We start from the raw sequence: 20,423 nt of genomic DNA on the forward strand, positions 1-20,423 counted from the left end.
TGCCATATTCCACTTGTCCCCCTCCCGGATACGCACCAGGTTGTAAGAGCTCCTGAGATCCAATTTTGTGAAGAAGCGCGCCCCGTGCATTGACTCTATCGCACTGGCTATGAGAGGCAGCGGGTAGCTGTACCTCACAGTGATTTGGTTGATACCTCGATAGTCAATGCACGGGCGCAGACCTCCATCCTTCTTCTTCCCAAAAATGAAACTCGAGGAGGCAGGTGAAGTGGAGGGCCGAATGTACCCCTGCCCCAGGGATTTGGAGACATATGTTTCCATAGTCGCCCTCTCCTCTTGTGACAGGGGATACACGTGACTCCTGGGAAGTGCTGCGTCTACCAGGAGATTTATCGCACAATCCCCACGTCGATGTGGTAATTGAGTCGCCTTCTTCTTACAGAAGGCGAGAGCCAAATCGGCATATTCAGAGGGGATGCGCACGGTGGAGAGCTGGTCTGGACTTTCCACCGTAGTAGCACCCATGAAAACCCCTAAACACCTCCCCGAGCACTTTCGTGACCACCCCTTGAGAGCCCTCTGTTGCCACGAAATAGTGGGGTCATGACAGGCCAACCAGAGTAGGCCCAGCACCACAGGAAACGCAGGAGAATCAATAAGGAAAAGACTCATTCTCTCCTTGTGACCCTCCTGCATAACCATGTCCAGTGGAGCTGTGGCCTCCCTAATTAGCCCTGACCCTAATGGTCGACTATCTAGGGCGTGCACAGGGAAGGGCATATCCACAGGAACAATGGGGATCCCTAAACTATGGGCAAATGCTCTGTCAATAAAATTCCCAGCTGCGCCTGAATCTACGAGCCCCTTATGCTGGGAATGCGGGGAAAACTCAGGAAAATGTATAAACAAAAACATGTGAGCAACAGGGGGCTCTGAGTGAGCCTGGTGCCGACTCACCTGGGGTGAGAAGAACAAGAAGAGGGACCGACTTCGGCGGAAGTCGTGACAGTATGTTTTGTTTTGTATTGTTTGAAGAAAATGAAATTAGGATAAGACACCTGCCAATATGAATCTTTAGTGTACAGTTCCTCTTTTTATTTGAGCTCATAAAGACCATTGGTCTTATGACTCTATTTATCCCATCAAAGCACACAAATCAATCATTTCTGGGTTAATGCGTTTACACCACTTTTTACAGTCATGTCACATGGACTTTATTTAATCTTCATTACTTTTAAGGAAGAAGCTATTATGTGGCCTGTGGAAATGCTTGAGGTTACCCATGTGCTGCATCAAGGACATCTTCCGTGCTTTTTGGGGGGATAAAATCAAATTTTATTTGTCACATGCGTTGAATACAACAGCTGGACTTCTAGGTAGAGCAGCAAAGAAAAAGCAATATCTCAGACTGGCCAATAAAAAGAAAAGATTAAGATGGACAAAAGAACCCAGACACTGGACAGAGGAACTCTGCCTAGAAAGCCAGCATCCCAGAGTCGCCTCTTCACTGTTGACAATAAGACTGGTATTATGCGGGTACTATTTATCTATTCTCAAACTAGACACTCTAATGTACTTTTGCTCAGTTGTGCACCGGGGCCTCTCACTCCTCTTTCTATTCTGATTAGAGACAGTTTGCGCTGTTCTGTGAAGGGAGTAGTACACAGCGTTGTACGAGATCTTCAGTTTCTTGGCAATTTCTCGCATGGAATAGCCTTCATTTCTCAGAACAAGAATAGACTGACAAGTTTCAGAAGAAAGTTCTTTGTTTCTGGCCATTTTGAGCCTGTAATCGAACCCACAAATGCTGATGCTCCAGATACTCAACTAGACCAAAGAAGGCCCGTTTTATTGCTTCTTTTGTTAGCACAACAGTTTTCAGCTGTGCTAACATAATCGCAAAAGGGTTTTCTAATGATCAATTAGACTTTTAAAATTATAAACTTGGATTAGTTAACACAACGTGCCATTGGAACACAGGAGTGATGGTTGCTGATAACGGGCCTCTGTACGTCTATGTAGATATTCTATAAAAAAATCTGCAGTTTCCAGCTATAATAGTCATTTACAACATTAACAATGTCTACACTGTATTTCTGATCAATTTGATGTTATTTTAATGAACCAAAAATGTGCTTTTCTTTCAAAAACAAGGACATTTCTAAGTGACCCCAAACTTTTGAACAGTACTGTAGGTAGAATTATCAAAGTGACTACCGTAAATTCCAGACTATAAGCTGCAACTTTTTTCCCAGGCTTTGAACCTCGCGGCTTAAACAATGGCACGGCTAATATATGGATTTTTCCCGCTTTCAATTAAAATAAATAAATAAATAACACATTCTGTGACGTGCTCAGTTTTTTGGCGGCATGAAGCTTTCATTAGACCAATGAAATTGCCGAACGGGTTAAGGTCAAACAACTTTTTTGTTTACTGTTTAGATTAAATCGACCGCTCTCAAACTTCCCATCGTTCTGATTACGGTAGTCATTTTGTCACCCTCATCATGGCAAAGACACGGAGAAATGCATATGATGCAGCTTTCAAGTTGAAGGCGATTGATCTGGCTGTTGGAAAAGGAAATAGAGCTGCTGCACGGGAGCTTGGTCTTAATGAGTCGATGATAAGACGTTGGAAACAGCAGCGTGAGGAATTGACTCAGTGCAAAAAGACAACTAAAGCTTACTGCTAATTTTTTATTTTTTGTTACAAGCCGTGTTTCGTTAAAGCCTATTTATTTTTGTTACAAGCCGTGTTTCGTTAAAGCCTATTTATTTTTGTTACAAGCCGTGTTTCGTTAAAGCCTGTGTAAAGTTCCTTTCTTTCAATGTACCGGTAGGCACCTGCGGCTTATAGACATGTGCGGCTTATTTATGTTCAAAATATATATACTTTTTAAATTCAGTGGGTGCGGCTTATATTCAGGTGCGCTTAGTAGTCCGGAAATGACGGTATGCATAGATAATAACAGAGAGTTGCAGCAGTGTAAAATAGGATCTGGGTAGCCCTTTGATTAGCTGTTCAGGAGTCTTATGGCTTGGGGGTAGAAGCTGTTTAGAAGCCTCTTGGATCTCGACTTGGTGCTCCGGTACCTCTTGCCGTGTGATAGCAAAGAGAACAGTCTATGACTCGGGTGGCTGGACTATTTGACAATTTTTAGGGCCTTCCTCTGGTATAGAGGTCCTGGATGGCAGGAAGTTTGGCCCCAGTCGATGAGAATGGGGGCGTGCTCTGTCCTCCTTTTCCTGTAGTCCACAATCATCTCCTTTGTCTGATCACATTGAGGGATAGGTTGTTGTCCTTGCACCACACGGTCAGGTCTCTGACCTCCTCCCTATTGGCTGTCTCGTTTTTGTTGGTGATCAGGCCTACCACTGTTGTGTATCGGCAAACTTAATGATGGTGTTGGAGTCATGCCTGGCCGTGCAGTCATGAGTGAACAGGGAGTACAGGAGAGGACTGAGCACGCACCCCTGAGGGGACCCCGTGTTGAGGATCAGCGTGGCGGATATGTTGTTACCTACCCTTACAACTTGGGGGCGGCCCGTCAGGAAGTACAGGATCCAGTTGCAGAGGGAGGTGTTTAGTCCCAGGGTCCTAAGCTTAGTGATGAGCTTTGAGGGCACTATGGTGTTGAACGCTGAGCTGTAGTCAATGAATAGCATTCTCACATAGGTGTTCCTTTTGTCCAGGTGTGAAAGGGCAGTGTGGAGTGCAATAGTGATTGCATCATCTGTGGATCTGTTGGGGTGGTATGCAAATTGGAGTGGGTCTAGAGTTTCTGGGATAATGGTGTTTATGTGAGCCATGACCAGCCTTTCAAAGCACTTCATGGCTACAGACGTGAGTGCTACAGGTTGGTAGTCATTTAGGCAGGTTACCTTAGTGTTCTTGGGCACAGGGACTATGGTGGTCTGCTTGAAACATGTTGGTATTACAGACTTAGACAGGGAGAGGTTGAAAATGTCAGTGAAGACACTTGCCAGTTGGTCAGTGCATGCTCGGAGTACACGTCCTGGTAATCCGTCTGGCCCTGCGGCCTTGTGAATGTTGGCATGTTTCAGTGTTGCCTCGAAGCGAGCATAGAAGTAATTTAGCTCGTTTAGTAGGCTCATGTCACTGGCCAGCTCTCAGCTGTGCTTCCCTTTGTAGTCTGTAATAGTTTGCAAGCCCTGCCACATCCGACGAGCATCAGAGCCGGTGTAGTACGATTCGATCTTAGTCATGTATTGACACTTTGCCTGTTTGATGGTTCATCGGAGGGCATAGCGGGATTTTGTATAAGCTTCCGGTTTAGTGTCTCGCTCCTTGGAAGCGGCAGCTCTACCCTTTAGCTCAGTGCGAATGTTGCCTGTGGTTGTGGTGTGTACGTACAGTCACTGTGTGGACGACGCCATCAATGCACTTATTGATGAAGCCAGTGACTGATGTGGTGTACTCCTCAATGCCATCAGAAGAATCCCAGAACCTATTCCAGTCTGTGCATGCAAAACAGTCCTGTAGCTTAGCATCTGCTTCATCTGACCACTTTTTTATAGACCGAGTCACTGGTGCTTCCTGCTTTCCTGCTTGTAAGCAGGAGTCAGGAGGATAGAATTATGGTCAGATTTGACATGGAGTCATCTGTGAAATTCAGCAGGGCTTCTGGGAACTTCCACTATACAGAAGTCCATTCATGTCAAGTGCATTCCACTCCTTGGAAATTGAAATTGGCTAAATTTCAGATTTGGCTTGAAATAAGAGACAGTGTATTATGTGAATAACCTTTACCTTAAGCTAGCATCTTTCCCTCTAAATGAAGAATCAGCCTTCAACTGTGATAGAAGGATTGTTTCATTAGAAAGAAAATGTTAGAAAGAAAATGTTCTTGAATGTAGGAATGAAGTTCAATAAAGATGCTTCCTTTGCTCTATGATGGATGAGATCCGGGAAAATGGCAGTAATAGTGTAGAAAATAAAAAAAGTTTTACCACAGTTGGCCTTTGTTCAGGTCAAGTAGTTAGGCCTAATCAATTCTAATTTTATTTGTCACATGCGCCGAATACAATACCCCTGAAATGCTTACTTACGAGTCCTTAACCAACAATGCAGACTATTTAAAAATAAGTAAGAAAAACTTGTTAAATAAACTAAAGGAAAATTAGTAACACAATAAAAATAACAATAACAGGGCTATGTACAAGAGGTACCGGTACCTAGTCAATGTGCAGGGTTACGGTGTAGTCAAGGTAATTAAGATAATATGTACATGTAGGTAGGGATAAAGTGACTATGCATAGATAATGTGTGTGTGTGTGTGTGTGTGTGTGTGTGTGTGTGTGTGTGTGTGTGTGTGTGTGTGTGTGTGTGTGTGTGTGTGTGTGTGTGTGGGGGGGGGGGGGGGGGGGGGGTGTGTGGTTAGAGTCCAGTGAGTGTACATTGATCCTGTGCAAGAGGACAAAATCCTGTATCATTGCAATAAATAATAATAGATAAGAAAACAAGGAGGTCAATGCAAATAGTCCAGGTACCCTTTTGATGAACTGTTCAGTAGTCTTATGGCTTGTGGGTAGGAGCTGTTAATGTCAGTGAAACTCTGTTTAACGACATCTGTGGCATTTCATTGAAATGAGCTTCGGTCAACTAAGAACATAGTGTATCCTCTGTTAAATTTTGGAAATGCCCAGATTAGTTCATTTGAAAGTTTATTGGGTTGTTTTTCCCATATCATCACACGTCACTTCTAAACTGGTTCACATAATTGAGTCATTAGAGCTGACAAACTTTAATAGCCTCGTCAAGTGGGGCTCTGTGAACATTGATGGTGCTGTTTTTTATTTAAATTGGCAAGTCAGTTAAGAACAAATTCTTATTTACAATGGCGGCCTACACCGGCCAAACCCGGGCCGATTGTGCACTGCCCTATGCGACTCCCAATCACGGCCAGTTGGAATCGAACCAGGGTTTCTGTAGTGACGCTTCAAGCACTGAGATGGAGCACCTTAGACCACTGCGCCACTCAGGAGCCCATGTTATATTAGCCTACCAACCAGGACCCCTAAGTCATGGAGTTAAGTGGCACAGCTATAGTTGGCCATGTTTAGCTAGACACTAATCAATGTATTAGTCTACCTAGATGACTAATAGGGTTGTAGTAAGCTTTCAGATACTTTTAAAATATTTTCAAAAGTTGTAACATCATCTACTATGTCAAGGTCAATCCCTCTTAAGACCTTGAGAAACTTAATCTCTGACTAATTTCAGTAGTCACAGAAAGTTGACTCAATCTTGTGCATGTAAGCCTATTCATGTTTTCTGATTGAATCGGTGTATGGTGTTTCCAATGATGCTTTGGAAATCAAATCACTTATGCATGTTTCATTTATTTATTCAGTGACTGTTGGAAGGGATAGGACATTAAAAGCCCCTACTTCAACATTAAGTTTCTAGTACAGTTTTTGAAGGGCTAAGTAGTAGGCCTAGGCTTTCATTTAGACTGAGCGCTCAGGCTTCAGAATTGGAATTGGAATATCTGATGTTCAAATGCTGACCCTTCTACCTCCAGAGGGTGTTTTCAGCTGTTATCGTGACTGTTGTAGACATTCCACCACAGAACAAGAAAAATAACAACCTTGCTCTTTGCAAACTGTACAAGGCTATAAACAAGCAACAACAAAAAATACATCCAGAGGCTGCTTTTCTGGTGGCGTAAAGCCTAATAATATGCATGAAATATCAATGCAGAAGCAACATATCCGTCAATTTGCTATGCTCCTCTAATTGCTGAGAGCAAAACTGTGATTCGCAGTTCGATCACATGTGTGTCCTTTCCAAATTGCAAAGATGTCATAACCCGCGCACTTCAGCAGCTATACTTATTTAGTGCTGAACGGCTCTGGAAGCTCAGGAGTTGATAGGCTGAATTGAAAGTTGTGCAAGCCAGACCTGCATAAACACTTGGAGAAGAGTTTGTTAAATTTTGTATTATACTTCAAATCTTTAAAACTACAATTTTCTGAGGTAAGAATGTTATTCCATCGTTTTTATCAGCCTTCAAGAAATGTTTCCTTATTTGCCTAGGCGAGGCTACCTAGTTGGTCAATCTTGAGGCAGATGGAGTCATTAGCCTGGGCTACAACAAGGTGTTAGTGGTAGCCTATGTTGGCATATAGTTTTTATATATATCATTGACAGTAATTCTATTCAAAGCTCTGCTTACTTGATCTTATTCCAAGCATTTAATTCTCTTGTCTTTCAATATTTTCCTTTAAATTTGATAGTGTGAGCAGAATTGCTTTCTGTGTTTATGTTTCTGGTCAATACCACTAGGCTGTGGCGTAATATTTGATCATACTAAAACCTTGATGTAAGGATGGATGACCTCTGGTTTATGTAAATATTTATTGAGTTCCTTACTGTTGCTTAAATTAATTACAGAATTGTTTGAAATGGTTTCTTCATTGCGGCACTGCTGAACAGTTCATTCCCTTTCATGACTCCCATTGTTCACTGTCATCCTCCTTGGGTATGGTCAGCGCCCATTGAAGGGATAACTAGATTTCCATGCTAGGAGCATAGAACAACTGTTATCACTGTGGCACCCTAGCAGCTGACATTACCATGTAAACAGGATGTTAGATTCAAGATAAGGAAGTCATTATGAAACAGATGTGGGAAAGAGCGCTTGGGGCATTCTGCTTTGCCCCCTGTGTCCCTATGAGATGTTTGCCTGACAGTCACTAAGGTAATTCACTCTTTCTACATATTCTGTTTTACAGGATTGGTGAAAAGGATATGTCTTACACAAATAATCATTACATTGAGGTGAGCTGGAAAATATATAAAAACAATAACCAGGGGTTAAACGTTTGATTCCAAGGGAGTAAATTGTTCTTCTTTCTCCAGGCCAACGCCGTGCAACGGGTGGCTAGTCTGCCGCTCTTCGACTCCGCCCTGAAATCTGTTGTTTCAGTTTACACGGACGTAAAGGGCCGTTACCCGCTCCTGGGTGTGGTGGGGGGCGTGGCTGAGATTGGGGTGCGTAATGTGTCCCAGGCTGTCATTCTCCGTGCCACCCCCCTCCTACTTAGTCTGGAGCCCCAGAGTGAGTCCACTGAATACTGAAAACTCTACTGATTGATTCTAGCCTATTGCCTTATAACTCTCATCTGCCATCAAATATAAAATGTAAAATGTGAATAACTTTAACATGGATGGCACCGCTACCACCAAATAACTCTAACTTTTGGTTTCCATGTCTCACCATTGGTTCACTCCTCCATTTTGCAGTTGAGGTCGTCAATAACTATGCTTGTATGGGCTTGGACCAGCTGGAAGATAACTTTCCCGTCCTGCACCAGTCTACAGAGGAGGTGGGTGTCTTCTCTCTCTGTTTCTGTTCTGCCTGGCCCAGTGGGTGATGATTCAGTGTGTGAGCCTGACTGACTGGTCTGTTATCGTAGACACATTCTGATTGTTCCAGCATTAACTGACCTTTCACACCACTTTATAGTCTATTAGATGCATTACCAGAGTTTCAATAGTTGACATTGACATTACGTTTTAATGGCGTTAGACTATGTGGAAGGTTACTGCTACTGACCATCAGTCATGTTGGATGGATTCCATTTATAGAATCCTACTATTGCTCTGACTGATTATTTCTCCCTTTTTCTAAATTCCAAACTGCCTCTCTCCCTTTCTTTCTGCCTTATCATCTACAACTATTCTACCACTCCCACCTCCCCCTTTTTCTTCACTCGCCATCTTTCACTTCTTTCATTATCTCAACACCCTGCTACTTCTTTATCACCCTATTCCCTACAACCCTCCTCTCCTCCAACCCCCATCCTCCACACAGGTATTGGGTCACCTGAAGGATGCCTTCTTTCTGACCCTGGATGACGTGCAACTGCGTGTGAATGATGAGCTGGACGGGATGCAGGGGCGCTGGGACAAGCTGACCGATGCCACCTGGTACTACCTCCTGGCTCTGCAGGAGTCACAGCTGGGTCAGATGGCCACCTCGGGCCTGGACGACATCCTCACACGCTCAGAGGAGGCCATGGCCAAGTACATGCCCCTGACAGCTACACTGCGTGAGTTTTGGTGGAGGGTAGTGGAGGGGCTAGTGCAATTTACACAGTCTTTGCCGAATGGTGGATTGGGAGGCTGTCTTTCTGCTGAAGTGTATTCATGAATGCTTTATGAGGTCTTTGGTCTAAAGTCAGGTAACAGTATACAGTGTACACCACAATCTGCATGGTCATCCTATTGCTGCTTTCTGAGCTTTACCACAGGGGGCGTAAATGCTCTTCATGTGTTTGATAATGTCCCTACTAATTTGCTTTGAGGCTGTTCTAATACACAATGACATCCATAATAACAGATTTGAGAATAAAAACTTATTTTCAAATCTTTCTATTGTGTTGTTTTGTAAATATTTTAATCATAGGAAAAAATATAATAAATAACTCATTAAAATAGAGTATAATTGATATCCTGCTTTCTGTAAAGCAGATCAAATCGACATGAAAATCAGATTGATGTGATGCACTGTTGTCTTGGTAACATTGCAGTACATTATCAAATCAAAATGTAAATGTAATTGTGGAGTGCATAGACTGTGTTGATCAGACAGTGTGTCACACTGATGACGCTCTGTGTGTTGGGGAAGAGGTGTTTGGAAGGGGTGAAAGGAGTTGTGATGCCTGTGTGAAAGAAATGACACATAGCCTACCGTGCAAATACAACCAACTACTAGTAACCCACTGGGCACAGACGTCAATTCAACGTCTACTCCACATTGGTTCAATGCCATTTCATTGAAATGACGTGGAAACAACGTTAATTTAACCAGTGTGTGCCCGTTGTGAAGTATATGACCCTAACACCTCGCTCTGTCAATATGGCTGTGTCCAGTCTGCTTCAAATATTGGACACTACAGTTACGAGGGCAAGTTCTGGCAACAAAGACACATCTACATCTTTCTGTTGAGTTGACCACGCCATATTTGTCTTTTGACTTGCCTCTGTGTGTTCCCCAGGCCTAGAGTGGGAGAGGAGGGTACAGCAGTATGAGGACGAAGACGGGGAGGATGAGCCTGGGTTGTGGACGCGGTTCCGAGGCCTCCTGCTCTCTCTGAGCCTGCAGCTGTACCACCGCCTGCTGAAGCTCAGAAACAGGCTGGAGCGGGCCATGGGGATGCTGCAGGATGCTACAGACAGGGTGAGAAACACCTAGAACCCTCTCTATGGCTGTGTCCCTAAAACGAACCTTCGTCTGCTTCGTCCCCTGTAGTCTCAACTACAGGCCTCTTGCTTTACACGTATCACGTCCTAGCCCAGGTCAATCTGCTCTCTCCTCTTCGTCCTTTCTCACACTACACATTCATCTGAACCACCCATCCTTTGCCACCCTCCGTGTCTCACTCCCCTGTGTTTTTTACACCTTTCTCTTCCTTCTCGTTTTCCTCCACACACCAATCTGTTCCTCATTGCTGTCAGACCTCGCATCCATCATGATAAACTATACCGCCTCCTCTTTACTCAATCAGGGTACAGCACAAATTCAAACAAGGTATTAAAGACATTTAGATGTACAGTTAAAATAGTCTAACATTCAGACAATATAATAATTTATACTAAAAGTGTAACATAATGATAATAACAATGTAATAATAAAATAACGACACAACAGAATAACTTTAAATGGATGAATAAAACAGAGCATTTTCAGGCAGCACCTCAGCTACTCTTTGTTGACCTCCTCTGTAATCAATTGATGCTAGGTCCCTCGGGAGGTTCTCTAACCACCACAACATCCTCTGCTGTCTCTGTCTGCCTTTATTGGGTTTGGGTTAAATAGAAGCAGGCTACGTGCCCAGAGACATGATCAGTGCTCTCTGTGAGGGCTCTAGGGCACTCCCTGCACTCCCTACTCCCTGAACGCGCGTTTTGTTTGTGTGTTCAGGTCACTAATCCAAAGGCATAACGCGAGAGCGCAGAACCAGCGACAAAAAGTCAAATAGTTCCATTACCGTTCATAGAAACATGTCAAACGATGTTTACAATCAATCCTTAGGGTATTTTTAACATAAAACGTCGATAATATTCCAACCGGACAATAGCGTATTCATTACAGAGGTAAAAGAAGGAGAGGTGCGCCAATGTGCCCCCGCAGTAAACAACTCACTGGTCCCAGGCAGTCCACTGATTGACTGAGCTCCTATTCTCTGCCCAGTAACAGTAGACGGATGAAACAAGTTAAAAAAGGCTGTTGACAGCCAATAGAAGCCGTAGGAAGTGCAAAATGACCCCACAGACACTGTAGTTTGAATAGGGATTAGATAGAAGAACTACAAGTCACTTCCTGGTTGGATTTTTTCTCAGGTTTTTGCCTGCCATATGAGTTCTGTTATACTCACAGACATCATTCAATTTTTTTTTGAAACTTCAGTGTTTTCTATCCAAATCTACTAATAATATGCATATCCTACGTTCTGAGCCTGAGTAGTAGGCAGTTTAATTTGGGCACGTCATTCATCCGAATTTCCGAATACTGTCACTAAAAAGTTATGAAGCTCAAACTGGGTTTAGGTCAGTTGAAATTGAGGGATATTTTCAATAACAGGGTCACTATATGGGTCACCTCAAGGAGGTTTTTAGGAAAGAGGATGAACATTGAGAAGAATAACTACTAGATTTTCAATGGATTGTTTTATAATACATTCATTTTTAAATTTACGGTTCTATGAACTCAAATTGGGTTTATAGTGAAACTGTCAAAGTAGTTACTGAATATAAAAATAAACAGTACCACTAGGAAATGTTTAATGAACTTTCGTAGAGATATTATATATTTTTCCTTACAACTATAGGGTTTCCAGCAGCCTCTTTGCTTGAACCTCTTGTAATGTGCTGTGAAGGAACGACCTGAGTCCACATTTTTCCCAGGGGTAATTGGTGCTAAATGACCCTAACTGCTGCTGCAGGCTGCTGGCTGGAGAGAGAGGAGAATAGGCTGGTGCTGAAAGCCCACCAATGAGGGTCGGCCTCATCAGACAAACACCCTCTTTAATGCTCCTGTACACTCTCCCATGGAGACTGAGGCGCTGGGACAGAAACGTGTCTGTGTGAGACAGCGTTTGCATGTGTGTGTGTGGTGTCCTCAGATGTCCTACATCGATAAAATTTGGCAGTGGGTACCATGCTGCATTGTTACGTTTGTCCTGAGTCTGTCCCCAGGCTACTTTGGGCCAGTGTCCTGTCCCCTCACCAGAATCCTTGGTTTGGTTTCACACATCAGGAACTTAGCTGACCCAAATACCTCTCCCACCTTTTTTGTCTTCCCCACCAAAACTGTGGGACTTGGCCTAGTTCTAGAGACTAGGTAAAACATGTTTGCCTATCTGGAGCTGTTGATCCACACTACAAGCTCACATGTAAAAGCCTGGAGGATGTGTGATTTGATCTGCTTCTAGTTCCACGTTACATCTGCGGTAAACAATATACGCTGCAAGGCATTTTTTTACGGCCACATTGAGCCAAGTGATGTGATATGTCAGATCTTATAATGCAGAAGAGAACAGACCTAAAAAGTATGACGCATTTCATCAATGGTCATATTCAAGTGTCCTCCAGGTCAGATGACATCCTCTTGGCAGTGGATGGACATTGGTTGTTTTTTATGGGTAAATGACTAGTTTTACAGTGGCTGTCAGTTTGTCATGTTTGTTTTTTCAACTTCACAAATAGTGGTGTGAAATCGCTTTAAAGGGTCCTTCAACAATTTCTCCAAAGACTGATGAAATTCATATACAGTTGGAAGTCGGAAGTTTACATACCCTTAGGTTGGAGTCATTAAAACTCGTTTTTTAACCACTCCACACATTTCTTGTTAACAAACTATAGTTTTGGCAAGTCGATTAGGACATCTACTTTGTGCATGACACAAGTAATTTTTCCAACAATTGTTTACAGACAGATTATTTCATTTATAACTCACAGTATCACAATTCCAGTGGGTCAGAGGTTTACATACACTAAATTGACTGTGCCTTTAAACAGCTTGGAAATTTCCAGAAAATTATGTCATGGCTTTAGAAGCTTCTGATAGGCTAATTGACATCATTTGAGTCAATTGGAGGTGTACCTGTGGATGTATTTCAAGGCCTACCTTCAAACTCAGTGCCTCTTTGCTTGACATCATGGGAAAATCAAAAGAAATCAGTCAAGACCTCAGAAAAGAAATGGTAGACCTCCACAAGTCTGGTTCATCCTTGGGAGCAATTTCCAAACGCCTGAAGGTACCACCTTCATCTGTACAAACAATAGTACGCAAGTATAAACACCATGGGACCACGCAGCCGTCATACTGCTCAGGAAGGAGACGCGTTCTGTCTCCTAGAGATTAACGTACTTTGGTGTGAAAAGTGCAATCCCAGAAAAACAGCAAAGGACCTTGTGAAGATGCTGGAGGAAACAGGTACAAAAGTATCTATATCCACAGTAAAACGAGTCCTATATCGACATAACCTGAAAGGCAGCTCAGCATGGAAAAAGCCACTGCTCCAAAACCGCCATAAAAAAGCCAGACTACAGTTTGCAACTGCACATGGGGACAAATATCGTACTTTTTGGAGAAATGTCCTCTGGTCTGATGAAACAAAAATATAACTGTTTGGCCATAATGACCATCGTTATGTTTGGAGGAAAAAGGGGGAGGCTTGCAAGCCGAAGAACACCATCCCAACCGTGAAGCACGGGGGTGGCAGCATCATGTTGTGGGGGGGCTTTGCTGCAGGAGTGACTGGTGCACTTCACAAAATAGATTACATCATGAGGAGAGAAAATTATGTGGATATATTGAAGCACATCTCAAGACATCAGTCAGGAAGTTAAAGCTTGGTTGCAAAAGGACAACAAAGTCAAGGCATTGGAGCGGCCATCACAAAGCCCTGACATCAATCCTATAGAAAATTTGTTGGCAGAACTGAAAACGTGTGTGCGAGCAAGGAGGCCTACAAACCTGACTCAGTTACACCTGCTCTGTCAGGAGGAATGTACCAAAATCCACCCACCCAACTTATTGTGGGAAGGTTGTGGAAGGCTACCCAACACGTTTGACCCAAGTTAAACAATTTAAAGGCAATGCTACCAAATACTAATTGAGTGTATGTAAACTTCTGACCAACTGGGAATGTGATGAATGAAATAAAAACTGAAATAAATCATTCTCTCTACTATTATTCAGACATTTCACATTCTTAAAATAAAGTGGTGATCCTAACTGACCTAAGACAGGGAATTTTTACTAGGATTAAATGTCAGGAATTGTGAAAAACTAAGTTTAAATGTATTTGGCTAAGGTGTATGTAAACTTCTGACTTCAACTGTAACTGCCATTATAAGTCTGTAAGTCTTCAGCTAAGTGCCTTATCATCAGATGGGCCTGAGCAGGCTGCTGGAGGTGGTGGGCTCTGTGCTCCAGAGGCTGCAGCTGCTCTACGTGTCCCAGATGTTGCGCCTAGAGGCCGTGAGGAGGCTGGCCCTGGACCAGCTGAAGGCCCAGGTACGGGTCCTGGCTGAACTGGGGCCCATCAAGCAGCTGCTGGGAATGCCTGCTCAGGTGCAGCTTGTGGTGGCCGACCTGCAGGAGCTGGGCAAGATCCTACTACAGCTGCTGGTCAACAGCACCCCTCTCTACAACATGGTGAGCATTCTAGATTATAGTTGCACCCTTCCTTACTAGGTTACTTAACCTTGCTCTTTGTATCATCTCCCCTCATCTAATATCTCCTTTATTTGCCCTCATATGTCTCTCTGTATGTATATTCCCCACAGTCTTAATCCCCTGTGTACCCCCACCTTTTATCTTGGCCGCTTTCTCTCTCTGTCTCTTTCTCTCTCTGTCTCTCTCTCTGTCTGCCTCTATCTCTCTTTCTCTCTCTATCACTGTTTCTGTCTCAGCTCCAGCAGCCAAGTGATCAGGATGTGGAGGACTTCCTCAACCAGCAGGAATCCATGTCCTCCGACACCACTCGCCGCAGTTCTGCCAATAGCCTCTTTCTCAAGGCCATGGACGGCCGCCCACACAAACGCACAAGCTCGTATGCCCGCTCCCAAAGGGGCTCAACCAGTGCCCCCAGTCCAGCCTCAGCCAAATTGCCCAACGGCAGCCAGAAGCAGGATGACCAGACTCTATCTCTGGAGCTCAAGAACCTGGATCTCCCTTCCACCATCGCTGTGTGTCATCGCTCTTCAATACGCAGGGGCTCATCCAGCGGCATCAATCCCCCAGACCCCAGCCCAGTCCCCGACCCAGCCCCGGCTAACCCAGCCAACGACGATGACCAGCCTCTCTCTCGCCAGGGCAGCCAGAAGCCAGACGATCAGCCTCTCTTTCTGGAGCTAGACACCCAGGAGCTCCCTTCTACAAGCACCGTGCTTCGCCCCTCCTCGGCTGCCGAAGTCCTCCTTGGCTCCATCCTCCAGTACCTGAGCTCTGAGCCACCCTCAGACGAGACCATTATACCCGAGGTGGAGACCACCGAGAAACACACCGAAGCCAGAGACGATAGCTCACCAAGACGCAAGAGCCTGTCTGCTCACTCCCGCTGGAGCTCGTCCAGTGCCGTTGCACCCGAGGTGGAGACCATTGAGGACCTGAGCCCTGAGAAAGTCTCAGATGAGGCCATGACACTCGAGGTGGAGAGCACTGAGTACTACTCAGATGCAAGAGACGTGAGCCCATCCAGACGCCACAGCCTGTCTGCCCGCTCCCACAGAAGCTCATCAAGTGCTGGTAACCCGGACGACCAGCCTCTCTCTCGCAGGGGCAGCCAGAAGCCAGACGACCAACCTCTCTCTTGCCGGGGCAGCCAGAAGCCAGACAACCAGCCTCTTTCTCTGGAGCTGGACCCCCTAGAGCTTCATTCTACCAGCACTGTGCGTCACCCCTCCTTGGCTGCCGAGGTCCTTCCAGGTTCCATCCTCCAGTACATTAGCTCTGAGCCACCCTCAGACGAGCCTGTTGTACCCGAGGTGGAGATCACCAAGAACCACACAGAAGCCAGAGACGAGAGCCCACCCAGATGCAAGAGCATGTCTGTTCGCTCCCGCAGAAGCTCATCAAGTGCTGGCAACCCATCAAACATCCACCAGGGCAGCCAGATGTGGAATGACAAGCCTCTCTCTGTGGAGTTTGACATCCTGGAGGTCTCTTCTACCAGTGCTTTGCGCCGCCGATCCTTGGCTGCCGAGGTCCTCCTTGGACCCATCCTCCAGTACTTGAGCTCTGAACCATTCTCAAACGAGACCGTTATACCTGAGGTGGAGACCGCAGAGAATAACGCACACGCAAAAGACGAGAGACCACCCAGACACCAGAGCCTGTCTCCCCGCTCCTGCAGGAGCTCGTCCAGTGCTGTTGTGCCCGAGGTGGAGACCACTGAGTACTACTTTGACGAAGGAAACGGCAGCCCACTCAGACGCAAGAGCCTGTCAATCCACTCCCGCAGGAGCTCATCCAGTGGAGGCAATGCCCCAGTCCCTGGGCTAACCCCGGACAACCCACACAATGACCGCCAGGGCACCCAGATGCAAGACAGCCTGGAGGAGTTGGACACCCAGGCCCTCCCTTCTACCAGTGCCATGCGTCGCCGCTCCTGGGCTGTCGAGGTCCTCCTAGACCCCATCCTGCAGTACCTGAACCCTGGGCACTCAGAAAAGGACGATATAGAAGAGGCCGAAATACCCGTGGTGGAGGCCACAGAGCACTAAGAAGTCACCAGTGTCCTAGAAATGGCCCCCCTTTGCAGGGCCCAGCAGTAAGACTTATTAGTTGATTTTAGTTTGTGGGTACACATAGGGGGGCCATAGTTCAGCAGACATAATCTGTGATAGGTCCATTGGAATACAAAATGTGTCAATGTATGTCTCTGAAAGATTCAGCCGCTCTACTTCATGTACAGACGCCAACCAACATTTGTTTTGGTTTCCTAACTGAGCATCATGTGACATTATACACCTTGTACCTCATTATATATTAGACCTAACTATTCTTAAATGATGTGCTAACCTGATGTCGCATTCTGTTTCCTGTTACCCTAAGTAGCCGTGCGAAACAAAGCTTGTAATGATTAAAGGTAAAGTCTGGATTGATTGGCCTAAATATGGATGATGGATGGATGTTGAATGTGTTGATTGAGGAATGAGCATTGAATAGACAGTAGAAAATGTGTAAGTCTTTATTACAATGTCATAACATTTAATATTTCATAACATATAATACAAGACACGTTTAGATTGTCCTATAGTATGCATCAACATAATATTGGTTGTATTCAAGAAATAAATAACATTTGTATTGCTGCGGTGAAATGTATTGAGGTTATGAAGAGTGAAATAAAGTGTAATTTCCCCATCTACAGTACAGTATTCAGCTCATACATGTACTTTCCCAGATTAACCCATTCCGGTTTCATGCATTGCATAAAGGTGAACATTACAACATATAACTTTTCCACAAGATTTATTACACAAAAATGAAATAGTTTTATCCACATTAATATATTCATTTATTTATTTACAATTCTCAAACAAACGTGTGCACAGGACATATAAGCATCAAGTCTGCTAGAACTTGTAGAATAGTTATATTACAAAGTTTAAAGTTGTCCGTTTTCAGATAAAGTATAATACTGAAATGTAATTGTTTGCTGTTTTGCATTGCAGATTATACACACATCAAGCCTTCAACATTTTACAAACTGAATGTACATTGTCACTGAAAAGAAATTCCCTAATAATTGGCAATGGGTAGGACTTCCATCAGATCAACAGTATTGTCAGATGTCAGCTACTCCAGATTCCTGTTCATGCTTCACATTGAATACATATTGAGTGATGGATGGAAGTGCACATGATTTCTCATACAGTTTATCTACAGTACTGTAAACCTACTTTTCAACTTCAAAAAGTAGAAGAAATTATTGAATGACTGCTTCCATCTGCAATTCAATCTTTCGTGTAACTCTACAAGATAACCAATTTCTCCTTTCTGAAAACCGTCCCAATTAAGTTCCCTCTCAAAACCTGTTGAAGTTGTTAGAACGCACCTGCTGTTGCACTACAACCTGCCATAGACAATTTTTCTCAATTGCCAACGGTGTAGATACCTACATGTTCTGACTATCCAAATCCCATTGCGCATAATGTAGCCTATCCTGTGGTAGATTACTCTGCAGGTTTCTTCCCGAATACAGCTGACATGCTTCTCACTATACTTTTAATACCCGCAGCACCTTTCCGCAGAGCTCTTGACTCTTCGATAAGATCTATCAGTCCATGGAACACCAGCAAAACACCGTGGTATGTTTCATCTGCGGATATCCCGAAAAATACGCAGTCTTCCGAGAGAGCAAGGAGTCGGCCCTCCTCACTTGAGACTGTCCGTCGGTGCTGCAAATCGCGTTTGTTTCCAACAATAATGATAGGCGCTTTTGCAGACATCTTCCTACTGGCGTGGCGGATGCGCTGCACTTGTTGGCGCACTACCTCAAAACTGGAGCGGTCGCATATGCTGTATACAAGTATCACGTCGTCTGACCATTAAAGCTGTTTCTCACTTATCGACTGAGTTATTGCACTGTCTTAAAAACACAAAAGTGTCTTGTTTCCCACACTTTGTACAAAATAATAAAATGCAGTACTACAGGATATTTCTTAATGTAGCTCTTTATTAGCTAGCTACAACTGGCATGTTCACTTATCTCCAACCATGATCAACTGACCATGACCTAACCATCTGGGTGGTCTTAACCTATCATATGATACGGCGGTAAAATGCATCCAATTATAATTCAGTATATTTACACATATGAATATTACAATGAGTTGTCACTATGGTTTGATGACAAATTGGCAAATGCGTGTAATGATGAATGGCGACATTTGGGTAGTCCAAGAGTGTTTACCTGTGGGTAGAGCGAGTCCCATATGTTGAAGGATATTTCCCTCCCGTCAATTGTGTCAATATGACTGTAAATTGATTCTGACGGAGAAACATATTAATTAAATCAAAAACATCATAATGTATTAAATGGTCGGCATTACGCACAATATGTATGCACTCATTTGGCAAGCTTACCTATTTCACCGTACTCTCCTATAAATCTTCTGGTAATAAATCGGACGGTGAGCGCTGGAAAAGACAAAAAGTTGTGTACAGTTTAATCAACATGCATTTTAATGGCTTGTACAAACTTTGAGTGTACATCGTCACTGAAAATAAATTCCCTAACAATATGCAATTCGTAGACCTTACGTCAGATCAACAGTATTGTCAGATGGCAGATACTTGAATGCCCTTTGAGTGAAGGATGGCAGAGCACATAACTCGTTAACTGTTGAAAACACCTCTCTGGGAACATTGCAAGGTGCATATTAAACACAAAGACAAGTTCACATTCTTACCTGATTTCCCTACATTTTCAGCCCCAAGTAATAAGATATTAGCTTCCACTTTTTGCTGAGTTTCCTCAATTGTCTTGCTGCAGTGGTGTGAGCTGGGTTTGACCCGGACAACCATTTGGACTGGATTATGCTTCAAAATGCTCTTTTCATTAACCTATTTTTATATAGGGTACTGTACAGTGACTAGAAATATATAGTTTGCAAGAGCTGGAGGATAGTTGGAGCCATTTATAAACCAATGAGAAGATAGCCTGTTTAGTTATAGTCTTCCCTGTGGCTCAGTTGGTAGAGCATGGTGTTTGCAACGCCAGGGTTGTGGGTTCGATTCCCACGGGGGGGCCAGTACAAAAAAAAAAATACATGAAATGAAATGTATGAATTCATTACTGTAGGTCGCACTTAATAAGAGCGTCTGCTAAATGACTAAAATGCAAAATGTAGTTAAGTGTGCTGGGTCACAACTCTGATTCATTTGATAAGGCTGACTGCATAACTGTATGAACAGTCATGATGGCTAGTTTTGTGATAATTTAATTAAGTGTTTCAGGTTAGTTAAAATCTTACATTCAACATTTTTCATTACTTTGATCAATTGGTAAATCCCCTCTACACAAAACTACTGAAAATATGAACATATCAGAGAAATGTGAATCACTAACCAAATCATTTTATAAACATTTTGATCATTTAAACTGCTTTAACTCTGGGAGGATAAATGTGTGCATTGCACACACCATTGACAGTTAATATCACTGATTCCCCAGGGTGTGTACTAATTGATCAGTTAGGGGAAAATCAAAAACAACCAGGAATGCACCCCTTAAGGACAGTCAGAACTTGTTGACCCCTGATCAGTGTGCTTTTACTCAGGCGCCATCTGGTGGCGTTGTATCAGCATCGCCAAGAACACTGGTTGAATCTTTGGCTGCCTTATGCTCATGCAGTGCACCTTTCATCTAGGCCAACGTTATTTAGTACGTCTGAAACACAGGCATACATATAATAT

The 20,423-nt window shown here is 43.8% G+C and overlaps 1 protein-coding gene and 1 pseudogene across 1 annotated transcript; one reads left to right on the forward strand and one right to left on the reverse strand.

Moving 5' to 3' along the window:
• Positions 1 to 6,805: 6,805 nt before the first annotated feature.
• Positions 6,806 to 17,370, forward strand: LOC115180052 (uncharacterized). Its single transcript, XM_029741948.1, has 8 exons — positions 6,806 to 6,961; positions 7,720 to 7,765; positions 7,847 to 8,045; positions 8,231 to 8,313; positions 8,802 to 9,039; positions 9,988 to 10,169; positions 14,388 to 14,654; positions 14,912 to 17,370. Exons 2-8 carry the CDS (start codon positions 7,736 to 7,738, stop codon positions 16,721 to 16,723), a joined length of 2,811 nt encoding a protein of 936 aa, XP_029597808.1. The 5' UTR covers positions 6,806 to 6,961; positions 7,720 to 7,735; the 3' UTR covers positions 16,724 to 17,370.
• Positions 17,371 to 17,457: 87 nt separating this feature from the next.
• On the reverse strand, positions 17,458 to 19,735 carry LOC115180061 (ras-related and estrogen-regulated growth inhibitor-like protein; annotated as a pseudogene).
• Positions 19,736 to 20,423: the final 688 nt, after the last annotated feature.

This window comes from Salmo trutta, chromosome 3 (assembly GCF_901001165.1).
Source record: "Salmo trutta chromosome 3, fSalTru1.1, whole genome shotgun sequence".
Lineage (NCBI taxonomy): Eukaryota > Metazoa > Chordata > Actinopteri > Salmoniformes > Salmonidae > Salmo > Salmo trutta.